This window comes from Lampetra fluviatilis, chromosome 22, assembly GCF_964198595.1.
Source record: "Lampetra fluviatilis chromosome 22, kcLamFluv1.1, whole genome shotgun sequence".
In the NCBI taxonomy this organism is placed as follows: Eukaryota; Metazoa; Chordata; class Hyperoartia; order Petromyzontiformes; family Petromyzontidae; genus Lampetra; species Lampetra fluviatilis.
The window spans coordinates 6,826,851-6,840,175 of NC_136296.1; the positions used below are offsets into that span (position 1 = coordinate 6,826,851).

The 13,325-nt window shown below is 44.9% G+C and overlaps 1 protein-coding gene and 1 long non-coding RNA gene across 3 annotated transcripts in view; both read left to right on the forward strand.

The window, feature by feature from the left end:
- The first annotated feature begins 906 nt into the window (after window positions 1-906).
- LOC144938478 (uncharacterized) lies at window positions 907-3,574 on the forward strand. The gene is made up of 3 exons (XR_013637846.1): window positions 907-932; window positions 2,070-2,124; window positions 3,556-3,574. It is a non-coding gene; the product is annotated as an uncharacterized LOC144938478 (long non-coding RNA).
- Window positions 3,575-4,799: 1,225 nt separating this feature from the next.
- Window positions 4,800-13,325, forward strand: part of LOC144938476 (otoferlin-like) — a 63,635-nt gene continuing 55,109 nt past the window's right edge. For both annotated transcript variants that reach the window (XM_078866328.1, XM_078866329.1), the window contains exons 1-6: window positions 4,800-4,931; window positions 5,515-5,581; window positions 6,525-6,605; window positions 7,928-8,087; window positions 8,872-9,058; window positions 11,985-12,171. In XM_078866328.1, coding sequence (XP_078722454.1) covers window positions 4,809-4,931; window positions 5,515-5,581; window positions 6,525-6,605; window positions 7,928-8,087; window positions 8,872-9,058; window positions 11,985-12,171 — 805 coding nt within the window. In that variant the 5' untranslated portion in view covers window positions 4,800-4,808. The remainder of the gene's footprint in view (window positions 4,932-5,514; window positions 5,582-6,524; window positions 6,606-7,927; window positions 8,088-8,871; window positions 9,059-11,984; window positions 12,172-13,325) is intronic.

Genomic DNA, 13,325 nt, shown 5'->3' on the forward strand with positions numbered 1-13,325 from the left:
AAGATGAATTTAGCATATTTATGGGAAATGCAGGAATGTGATTAGTATTACATATGCCCGCTGCTTGCGTTGTGGCCGAAACGTCGTGAGAATTATTTTATTATGTTTTTTTTAATTATTCTATTACTTCCCTTCTACGTGACTTTACCGAAAGAACCAAGAAGATGAATCCCTGCAGTCACGAAAGCTTTAAATCGAAATATCATTGGGCAATTGACAAAAAACTGAACTTTATATCCTGAAAAAACTTGCGGATTTACCAGGACAGCAGCTACCTAAAGCAGAGGATTAACCCCGCGTAAATGAGAACAAAGGGCAACCCTGGCGTGCACATACTTACATGTCAATGGTTGTTCACCTTGTAGAGCTACAGTATTTTGGAACAGTGGATTTGTCCTACAAAGCCCTGGACTGCCTCACACACTGCCAAACACTCTGTGGCTGCAAATGGGGTTTCGGAGAGCTGTTCTGCCATAGATATATACGAAATAACACTCGTGTTTAAAACGTTATGCTTTTCAAATCCACAGAAAGTTCTTGAAATTCAATATTGGACGAAAGAAATCCAAAGACGATGAAGCGGCGTATGTCAATCCAACTTTCGAAGGTGAGAAAGGCCACTTACCTGGGTTGCATGAGGTTAAAATCAGTGGCAACTTTGTTCTATTAAATACCATTCCTGCTACGGCAAAGCCCTTGTATATGGGCAAAGGGTACGCGTGGCACGCATTTGCAAAGTGCTGTGGGCTTTTGCAAACCAGAATATGGGCGACATTCAGGTTGTGAACGTGCTTGACCGTTCCCTGTGTGATTGCAGAGAGCGAGGATTCGGATGGATCAGGTGGGATGTCGGTGAGTGGCAAGGGCGATAACCTGGACACCATTTCCATTGCCTCAGGCAAGGTGGAGACATCGGATGTTTCCAACAAAAGGTGAATGCGGCTATAACGGGCGGTCGTGTAAGGAGAGCGAGATAGAATTAATCGATACGATAGCATGCATCGATAATATAGCACAGATATTGCAGTTTTCACCGGACACTACATGCCTGCATTACACCCCGATCACTGCAAACTGATGTAGGTATTTTCCCTAATAGTGTAATATGGCCATGCAGTATTGAGCCGCTATATATATGTCTGGATAATTAAACATCTAGATAATTAAACATCTAGAAAGTGTGTTTATACACGTGGAAGGAAAGCAGAGCATCAGTGAAAAAACCCCACATTCATACAGGTGGAAATTAATCAACTTGCTCGACTGCCTTACCCTGCTGAGCCGGGGGATGGTGACCAGAGGTCGCAACCGGGTACCCGATACCCGTACCCTACCCGATACCCGGCTACCCGTACCCGGCCGGGTACGGGTACGGGTACCCGTTTGCGACCCTGGTGCGGCTGGGTACGGGTACGGGTAGGCCGTGAGTCACTGGTGAGTCACCGTTTGTCACTCATTTCGGGTAAGGTAGGGGTAAGGGAACGGGTACCCGTACCCGGCCGGGAACAGGTACCCCTTTGCGACCCTGGTGCGGCCGGGTACGGGTACGGGTAAGGAATCAAAACCCGTTTACGACCTCTGATGGTGACCCCGGCTCCCACGGGTAAGGGAGGGAGTTTCACAAATTGGGGTTATTCACCAACCCTCACCTTTCAAGGTGCTAGAATGAAGTAGAAGTAGAAGAAGATGTGGTCTGGTTTCAAGACAAAATTGCGCACATTCTACGAGAGGAGGCACGGTCAAGGTTCAGGGGGCGCAATCAGCTCGGGTTGATTATGACCCAAATCTACATCCAGATCCCGTGATTACGTAGATTCGGTTTGCTCGATCTGGATCCGTTAGTCAATTCAATGCAATCAATGAAAATAGCGTGTTTTTTATTTCGTATAAGTACTGCGTAATAATGTAACTCTTATTTACACTTCTCAGTGTCGTTTGTGAATGTATGCGCATTCTGTAAATGTTATGTTGGTATTTTCACGTCAAATCAATGGGACTGAAATGGCTTCGTGAGACTTTTACAACGCCAGGAGCTGGCATTAAACAGCGAAGCGATGCTTTGCTCACAGATCGAAACCGGAGCAGAGGGTCGATCCGACTGCGGGCAAGCCGCAGAGCTACCAGGTACATTCTGGTGACGGTGGCGGTGACGGTGGTGGTGACAGTGATGGTGGTTATGACAGTGGCGATGACGGTGATGATGACGGTGGCGATGACGGTGATGGTGGTGGTGGCGGTGACGGTGATGATGATGGTGACGGTGGTGGTGGAGGTGACGGTGGCGGTGGTGATGACGGTGACGGTGGTGGTGGCGGTGACGGTGGCGGTGACAGTGGCAGTGACGGTGGTGATGACGGTGGCGGTGACAGTGGCGGTGACGGTGATGGTAGCGGTCCCATCACGGCTCTCTTCATCTCCCCCGCCCCCCCGCACAGCAGCCAATGCACATGATGACCAGGCAGGAACACCGTGCAACGAAACATCACGATGCATCAAACTAATTACGAGAATGTGTTACATTTAGATGTTTTCATCATCATCATCATCTGTGGTCAATCTACAGCTGGATGAATGCCCTCCGCCAAGCCGCTGCCATACTTCACGATCCTCAGATTTACCAATTCACCTTCTACCTGCACACGAACTGATTTCATGTCTTCATCTCCAAGTTGAAGGTTGATAATTGCGCCTTTTGGCGTCATCTGGTCCAACACCATGTGAGACTAGGCTCTAAGGAAAGCTGTCTCGTGTGTGGACCAATCAACTTCAAGGACAGTGCATACATTATCAGAGTTGTGTTTTTTGTTTGCATTATGACTGCAGGTATTGTGGTCTATGCAAACATGACTCCTCGTAAAAAGGTGTCAGTTTTGTTGCCAGATAAAAGGGTAAAAAACCAATTAGCATATTTTTCTACTGGCAAACGAGGTTCCAATGGTGAAGTTGAAGGTTGTTTCATTAAAAAAATATATCCATTCATTGGCTGTAACGCCATGATTTTTCTTGACCATCTGCCATCATACATTCTAGCGATGTCTCCTGCCCAAGCTCGCTTAAGCCTGCTGAGTACGCTGAATTATTCTTAACAGTTAGAATTTTGTCTTCAACCTGCGTATGTTCTAGAATCCAATTTCTGTCTCTCGATGTAATCGCAAGCATGCATCTCTCCAGACTTGTTTGGGCATTTCCATTATTTTTCACACGTTTTTTAATGCTCAATTAAATTCAAGATACATTCGGCTTATTTAGCATGTGTTTGAAAAATTAATGTTGGAAACTTCTGGAAGCAAAATAATACTTAAGGCACCATTCCAGCGCCTAAAACACCAATATGAAATCAAGCCCGTCCCATCAGTAAATATATAAGTTTTTTTTTAACTGACAGAAAATAAGCAACAAACCACGTGTATCTCTCTGGTTCACTTAGGCCTCACTGCAACCTTTAATACACTGCTATATGGGTTACTACTGATCACTCCACTCTTCATAAATGCTTGCGTTGCTGCCCCTTGCCCTCCTTCCCCCCACCCACCGCTGCTTGTGCGTTGATCCCAGGCTGCCTTGCTGGGTGTACACTCTTTCTGGGCCCCTCTGCTGGCTGCGTCCATCTGGTGACTTCTGCTGGTGGTGCTCTTCTACTGGGATGTGCTCTTCCCAGGCACCCTGATGAGTTTGCGACTACAATACTCCACCCCGTCGATGTACGATCACATGTAACTTCTTCATTTTCCACTGCGCCAATCGAGCCACGCTGTGGCAGTGCCGAGAGCCAGTCCAGCACAGCTCAAGAGGCGCCAGGTGGATTGTTTTACTGCACAGCCAGATCAGTATCACACGAATAACCACACCCCTGGCCCTGCTTGGCCCCAAGCCAGTTTCACATTTCTTGTGAGGCCAGAGGTCCATGGTTTGGTTTTGGCTCGGCTCAGCAAACTAGCCAGTGGAAAACCACCAGTACCGTGAGAGCTCTGCGCTGATGTGGTTCAGATGTGCCAGTGGAAAAGCAACAATGCTGCTGGATATAAACACTTCTTCAACCTCCGTTTTTCTTTGGTGATATATATTTTTAAAAAAGTAATCAAATTCTCTCCATAAACTCTATTATTGTTCTTATTGTTGTAACAGTGTGATTCTTCATATGCGTGGTGATATTAGAAGTGCTTTTCATGGATGCTATTGTCTGCATTTGACTGTCAAAAACACTCCTCTTGTTCGAACATACACCTGTGGATGAACGTAGATATTAGAATGGAATTGCAATTACCGCACTTCCAGTTTGCTCCACTCATCCATGGAAGGATTGTGAGGTACTATAGAGGCTACAGTACTTGTGGATGCTGCCTAGCCATAAATAAACACGAACAATATGAGCAATATTCCATGAAAATAAAGTGCGCCATACCATCATCATCATAAAGACCATTATTATCATCACGACCAATATCATCATCATCATCATAACCACCATAGTCACCATCTTTACCATGCCCATCAACCTGCACAGGATGGGATGAACAATGGCCAATAGTTCATGAAAGTGTAGTGTGCCATACGATTATCTTTATCATCAAGACCATTATTATCATCACCGCCAATACCATCATCACCATCTCTACTTTACTGGCCCCCACCATTCGAATGTGTAATTTCCACAAGTGACTTACGACTGCCCATGGGGATGAGTGCCAGGGCTTTCCCAACATCATCTGTGGCAGAATTTGCCCGAACTCGGAAGAATCCCCTGCTGGGTATGTGAGCGGGTTGCTGTTGCCACCACAATCCCCTGTCCTCTTGTGCAGGTGAGTGTGATGATCATTCGCGCACAGAAGCTGGTGGGACTCAACATAGACCCAATGGTGATTTTGGAGGTTGGAGATATAAAGAAGAAAACGAGGATCGAAAAATCCACGAATTGCCCCAACTACAACGAGGTGAGGGCCTGTGGTGCTGGTGTAATAAAGGTCGTGGAAGCGACTTCTGGATTCAGGGTCTTTATTTGTCTTTAGTTCACAACTCTCCTCATATAAATTCCACTCCTGTCTTACTCCTTCACGCTGTTAACAGACAGCATGAGAGGGATAGAGTGAGACTCTTGCTGCCACGTGGCAGGCCTGGACCCCCGCTCCAGCGCGGCCTCATCATTCGTTCGTTCCAGATCTGACCACGTGTTGCCCGTCTCCACCCCTTTTAATACCCGGGTCACGTGGTACCTTTCCACCAGTCCTGGTTAACCTCCATGGAATCTTCCAGATTCCATCGTACGATCCCAGGACCACGCCCCTGACTCGTCCCCCCATTGGCTGTGGCTAAAGCCAGCAGATCCAATCATCTCCTCCCAGATGTCACCTTCCCATTACGTCAGGGCCACGCCCCTAGACTTCTCCCCATTGGATATGGGCCAGGACCGGTAGAGCCAATCATCGTAACGAGGTGTGATCAATCAACCACCCGGATATACCATCACATTACACTTGTATACAGCCTAACTTATTCTTTGTTTATCTTTCGTTGCAGTATTTCGTGTTTGACTTCAACACGGCTCCCAATACAATGTTTGACACGATCATTAAGCTGACGGTGAGTGTAATAATCAAAGTTGTACATGACGACAAAAGTCCATCGTACAGATACGGGTGGCCCAGGTAGATCATTCACAGCAAAATGGGCAAGGGGAGAAAACGTGAGGAGAGACACGAAGACGAACATGTGTGGAGAGATCAGGAGAGACGAGGGGAACCCTTTAGAGTGAGATTCACACAAGTAGACACAACGACAGAGAGACACATTGAGAAACACATAGAAAGACGCAAGCAGAGAGAAAAGAAAACTACACGGATGAGATGAGAGACACATTTAGAGTGACACTACCTCGCCTGGTATGCAGGAGGTCGTGGGTTTGATCCCGACCCTGACGCCTGTGTATTTGGAGCAGAGGTGTGGACTCGAGTCATGTGACTTGGACTCGAGTCAGACTCGAGTCATGAATTTGATGACTTGCGACTCGACTTGGACTTGCATAACAATGACTTTGTCCCACCTCTGATTTGGAGATTGCATGTTCTCTCTCCCTGTGATCACGTGGATTTGTATTCAGGTCCTCTAGTTTTTTTCCTTCAAATTTAGAAACATGCGTTTAAGAGTAGTTGTCTGCTATAAATTCCCACATGATCAGCCACTTTGTTGATAGCCAGGTCGCTTCTGAAAAAGAGTCACATAGCTCAATGGGCCTTACCTGGTAAAAAATAACAAATAAATTCATCTTCTTGGTTCTTTCGGTAAAGTCACGTAGAAGGGAAATAATAAAATAATAAAAATCAAATATAATAAAATACCGAAAGAACCATGAAGACGAATCCCCGCAGTCACGAAAGCTTTAAATCGTTACAAATAAATTGTTTCGTTTAGACACTGCCCTCAAGTGTTGAATGCGGCTTGCACCTGGCTGTCTGCTCATGCTTCTCTGCACAGCTCTCCATGGCGATAGTTGCATTGCTGATGATTTCCGTGTGTTTATTCACAGGTAGTTCACAATAAAGATGCGATCCGAAGTGGGACTCCAATTGGGACCTTCAAACTCGACGTTGGCACGGTCTACAGTCAGCCTGGTGAGCGTTGATTATTCATAATTGTTGTATTCTTGACTCGTAATAGCTGTGTTCTGTCTTTAAGACTGTTTTCCAATCCTGTTTCAGATTTAAGAAAATTTAGGTTTCTCCTTGTCAACGTTTTTGCTTCGAGCGAAAGTCATCCAGAGCACTGCATCACGCGCTTCTGCAGCCGTCTGGAATGCTTTTTCTTACAATATTAGGAAGCCACTGGAGCTATACACTTTTGAATCCCGATTGAAAACTCTTTTCTTGAGAACTTATTTTTGTGTTTAGTTTGTTGCCCTTTTCCCGCACCTCCGATTAGCACGGCTGACTATGTATGGTGCAAAAGAAGTTCAGCCTAGGGGATCCTAGGTTGTGAGATTTTCTCCTGCAGAAAAGAGTAGCCTTGGAAAACCTTGGACCTAATGGCTGGATCCACCGAGTGCACCGATGAGGAGATTAGCATGTCCTTGTCATTCATCGCAAAGCACCGTAGCAGGCTCTTTGTGGACTTGAGAGACAGAAGGCTTGGTCCACTCATTCTTGACCTGCCGGCGGAATGACTCCAACAGAGGGAACGATGAATAGTTGACGGGTCTATCTCAGGATTACAGGATCTTGTCCTCCTGGGGCCTTCAGAGATTCACGCTCGAAGAGTATTCCGAAACCCAACACTCAAGCAGACTGCGAAACAAAGGCTCTCATTTTCTTATGGACCTAGCCTCGAGAATAGGTGCAGCTCCTGCTGGACAGTCCGGTACATAAAGCTCGCAAAAGTGTCTCTGATCAAACTTGTAACCGAGGTTCAGGGTCGCCACACTCGTCCCAGACGACCAGCTACTCCTCGGAGGTAGAATCATCTGGCGGCGCCTGAGGATGGGCTCTTTTCTTCGCACCTTCAACAACGCCGGCACCATGCCATTGCTGTTGGGCCATGGCTGGCCGAATATCCTCACAGGGATTACCCTGGGCTTGGTGAAGTCTGATCAGATTAATTTTATGGCTATGAATTGCCACGTGTCTGCTGCGGCATTGATGACACACATCGTATCAAGATTCGAGAGAGCCCCGGGAGTTTGTCAAATGCTTCTCTTTATGCTGATGAGGATCACTCAAACTTAAAAAATGTAAAGTTTATATTTGTACCAAAAGTGGTGCCAACATTCTAACGTGCAGTTGTCCATTGCTGTTAAGCTCACACGCACGAAGCCAGAGTACCACTCAGCCAGATACAAAGTGCGTTGCTGCAGGATAATAATAATAATGATGATGATTGACAGTGTTGTTGATGATGTCTGTCGACCACTTTCCTCGTCCATGTTCATCGTAACTGGCAGACCACCGCTTCTACCACAAGTGGGCCACGCTGATTGACCCAGACGACATCACGGCCGACGTCAAGGGCTACGTGCAGTGCGACATCACCGTGGTGGGGAAAGGCGACAACATCAAGAAGTCGCACAAGTCGATCGAAAGCGACGACGACTCGCTTGAAGGGTTTGTGCATTCGGTTCCATCTTACACAACATGACGTAGCCAAAGGAACTTTGTGGACTCGATATTGAACGCACACCACTAGGTTTCATGAAAATTATGCCGATTAATAACGGTTCATAAGATCGGGCATAACACATATCTTTATCGTGTATCTATTTCCATTGGTTTACAAATGTGTATGTTTGATATACACAAGTGTGTGAGGGTACGCAGACCTTTCTCAATTCAATGTTTGCGAAAGTTAGTGTGCTACAAAGCCTGAGTGCACTGGATGAAATCCAGCCTTTGAATACACTTCCAGATGTTAAAGACTCAGATTAAATCTGTAGAGATGATGCTACAGCCAGATAAATTGTCTCGATCGTTTTATTGAGTTGCTCGTGAAACACGCTTCAAAAGCTAAAGAAATGTAACCTCAATACAACGGAACGAGTGTCGCAATGTGCATGCAATTTTAGGCACAACGCCTAGAACGCTATCTCTTCTATATCTGCACTGTCTCGACACCGTGCCCACATTCGCCCTCCACCTGTAAAGACCCTCAAACAAAAACCAGGCAATGTTTAACTTCTAGTTCACCCTTTCATAAACTTACTCTTTCTCCCCCAGCTGTCGACCTATTTTCCCAACAAGCGTTCCCACTGTGTATGTTCTCTGTACACCCGTGCTCAATAAACAGCAAACCTTGCAACGTTTTCCCCTCTGCATCTGCGCTCGAACGTTAAACATTTCTCACGTAAAAAAATGTTTCTTGTCTTTTTTTGCTTCGTTTGCTCATGGAAAGGAACCTGATACTTCCGGATGGCTGCAAGGGGGAGAGGCAGTGGGCCCGTTTCTACGTGAATATCTACAGAGCCGTGGGCCTGCCCAAGATGAACACCGCCATCGTGGCCAACGTGAAGAAGGCCCTCATGGGCCAGGAGAGGGACCTCGTCGACCCCTACGTGCAAGTCTCCTTCGCTGGACAGAAGGTTCCAGCGAGCGGGGGGAAATTGGGGAGCGATCTTCGCATCCTTAATTGCTGCACCACGCATGCTACGCTGTGCGTGTGAATCAGTGTAGGGAGTGGAAGTGCAGCGGTTGGCGCGCTGCGCTACGAACTCAGGGACCCGAGTTTGATTTCTGCTCACGGCCAACACCAGTGACGAGTATATGAACCGGTCCCGGGCCTCCCCTAGGTCTACTCAGCCTCAAATGAGTAGCTGGTGCAGTGTGTAAACATCGCCACACTGGACACCCACCCCCTCGTGTGCTGTGACGGCCTTCACAGGTGCTCGCTCACAGCACTTGCCCCAACAGTCTGTTAAAGGCTATACGGGGGATTTGAGTTTTTTTGTGGTTTAGTGCATAACATACATAATATGCTGCCGTAATAATGGTTAATACACTGGATTCATCTTCCAGTGCGGCAGTTGAAACAATGTCGCAAGTTCATTAAATTCCCGTGCCTCTTATCGACGCAGCAGTATAAATGGGTATGCCACATATTCTTGGTTCTTTTGGTAAAGTCACATAGAAGGGAAATAATAAAATAATATAAATATAAAACAATAAAAATTCTCACGACGTTTCGACTGCAACACAAGCAATCATCATCTTGCTTTTTTTTCAAACTTTCTTGCTGTGGATTTCACACCTGGTGATGATTGCTTGTGTTGCAGTCGAAACGTCGTGAGAATTTTTATTGTTTTATATTTATATTATCTTATTATTTCCCTTCTACGTGACTTTACCGAAAGAACCAAGAATATGAATCCCTGCAGTCACGAAAGCTTTAAATCAAAATTTATGCCACATATTCTTGGTTCTTTTGGTAAAGTCACGTAGATAGAAGACCAAAAAAATAAAATAATAAAAATAATAATAAAAAACACAAATAAATTGAATATAATAAAAGCAAAAAACCAAAATAAAATTTTAAATGGTAAAATAAAAATACAAAATAATAAAAGCAAAAAACACACGACGTTTCGATCGCAACACAAGCGGTCTTCATCAGTCTTCATCAGGTGGAGAGGTATGCCACAGTCAATCGGCAGGTCCGGGTATGGTAGGGGAAAGTGTAGCTGCGCCGACGTCTTCCAAAAAATATGGCCAGCATGGAAGAGAAGTACAATATGTGCATGTATGTAGAGTGCATCTAAAAATGCTCTCACAATTCTGCATTATCAAGGCTATATCTGACAGCGAGCCCCTTTCATTGACTTTCGACTGATATGATCAGAAACAAGTACAATGTTTTTATGTCAAATGAACTTAAAGAACAGCATGACTTAAGACCATGAAACGTATCCTGAATATGCTGGAGAATATAGATAGGCTTTTCTTCATACACCTATTTTGAATCTCCCATTATTTTCATGTTTTCTTCCTAACCTTTAAATATACGAGCCACTTTACAATGCTAAAATCACCAAAACCAAGTCCATCGCACTCACTACCATTTCACTAATCCCTTTCCGATGCGCTTCTGCGGCCGTCTGGAATTCTCTTCCTTCCGAAATTAGGAAGCCATTGGACCTATGCGCTTTTAAATATAGATTGAAAACGAATTTCTTTTAAAATGCTTTTTCTGTGTTTAGTTTGTTGCCCTTCCCCCGCACCTCCAATTAGCACGGTTGGCTACGTAGAGTGCGAAAGAAGTTCAACATACATACATACCACATCTCAGTACATGCAGCAGAGGAATGTACTTTAATGCAATATCAAACTGATAATGGCAATCACCAAAATAAGTATTAGATATAAACAATAATAACTGGACATCTGTGAAAAAGAGCTTTATAGTTAATCATATTCCTCCAGTATAAATAGATATTCTGATTCTGATGTGTCCAATTTATAAAAAGTAACCTGGCAAGGAGCAGCAGAGATCACATGTTAGAACATGCCCTGCATGTCCCAGGAAACTGTAGGCTGACTTGCAAATACAGTAATCAAAATTAGCACTCATCTACACTAATCACACATAAACAGCAAATGCATTGCTTTACAAACAAAATCTGTCCCCAAATTCTAAGATCTGATGCTAAACCAACCTTGTACCCTGATCTATACTTGATGAGGACACAAATAATTACCATCGGCCACGATATATTCACCGCTTAATGAAGGCCTCCTAAAAACGGCCGCCATTTTTTTTCTCATGGTTCTGCAACGCAACAGCCTGCACTAAATTCGATTTCATAGTTCCATCTCCACAGTGGACGGATAACATCGGGCACGTTTCCTTCTTTGGCCGCCGATACAACGTTAGTTCCACTCATTGGCCGGCATCCCTCGTCACCCTTGCAATGAGCAAACGCCGCTTAAAACCACTGATCGGTAAGGCACATTGATCGATGAACTCAAATGCTCAAATGCAGTTTCATGTTTCATAAGCAAACAGATGCCTTTCAATGTATGCATGTCTTCATGATTTTCATGTAAGTGACCTCTTGTGTTTTTTATGCCTTTATGCACTATGTTTCGTTATATATAGATGCCACATTATTTTACTTGGTGCGATATCGTGACTGTTGTTATTATTACTGTAACTTGATATTTGATCTTTCTCAGGATTACCATTTGCGTTTTTATGCCTTATTTGCAATATGTTATTTAATCATAATCGTCACTAGTTAAATATTTAAAATATAATTTTGTAATATATTCGACATTGTCATCTGTTGCCATTTTTTCCCTCCCTTATGTATTTCTTTTTATTTCTATATTTCTCGCGACCCGTTATGTACGTTACGTTTGCCAAGGAACCGATGCCTTTGTTGATGAAACCCGATTCAAGAGCTTCTTAGCTCACAGGTTACTTCAAAATAAACTGAACCGAACTGATTATCGCGATGAAATCATTCTCTCGCGATTGACTCTGCGTGCTGCGTGCTGTGCACTGGCGCCCAGGGCAAGACGTCGGTGCAGAACAACAGCTACGAGCCGGTGTGGAACGAGCAGGTGGTGCTCACCGATATCTTCCCACCACTCTGCCGCCGCATGAAGCTCCAAATCCGCGACAGCGACAAAGTCAACGACGTGGCCATCGGCAGTCACTTCATCGACCTCACGAAGATCTGCAACAATGGGGACAAAGGTGCGCCAGTTTGCAGAGGTGTGGACTCGAGTCATGTGACTTGGACTCGAGTCAGACTCGAGTCATGAATTTGATGACTTGCGACTCGACTTGGACTTGCATAACAATGACTTTGTCCCACCTATGAGATGTGGACTCGAGTCATGTGACTTGGACTCGAGTCAGACTCGAGTCATGAATTTGATGACTTGCGACTCGACTTGGACTTGCATAACAATGACTTTGTCCCACCTCTGCCAGTTTGTAGGTGAAAGTGAAGCCCTTGCAATGACTTGCTTGTGCCATTGCTGGCGGAAGGGCTTTCGCTAGAGGGGGCTATAGAGCCCCTATATAGGGAACCATAGCCATTCTACAGTATTTTGGCCTACTCTTTCACACTAAGAATACTTTGACGAGTTAAATTAGCACGTTGTTACATTCATTATAAAGGTTATTTTGGGTTAGATCGTGTAAATATGAATGTGTCGTTAACCCACCGCCACCCGACACAGCAAATTAGGAAGGTTTGTGATTTCTTCAGCACACCGGTGTGTTGGAGAGTAAACCCACAGCATTTACAATTTGACTACGACATTTCGCTGGTGATTACAACCAGCTTCATCTGGTGATGAGCCAGAATTGTGTAGAATCTTCCTGTTTCCGGTCTTAATGACACAGTTGTATTTAAGCGATCTACTCTTCGTTCTGAATAATAATGGTCGCGAAAGCCTACGCGTGAAACAGACGTCATTGCATGCCTACTCATTGTCCACAGTTGGGCGTGCTTTTGTACCCAGCGATCAGTGTTCGTCAGATCACTAATCAAACCAAACGTGTAATAATGATCAGTGCTTGTATTTGCCAAATGAAGTGCGAAACCAGGTTAATATGATGGTGCTTGCACAGTCACTAACAACCCAGTTTTAATCACACGTAGACTCTGGATTGCAACTATGCTGGCAAATTGCTTTGATAATATTACAACGAACATCTTCGTTGCACAGTAAAAATAAATAAGTAACAGATAGCTAAGATTTATGTCATGGAACTGAGCCCGCATCTCTGAAATTCTGGGTTTGAAGCCCTCAGTCATTCCCTCGGGTGGAGGAGGTTGAAATGTACATTGAGTCGACCCGTCTCATCACGGTCACCAGTCTTACACCAAAGCCTCGTTC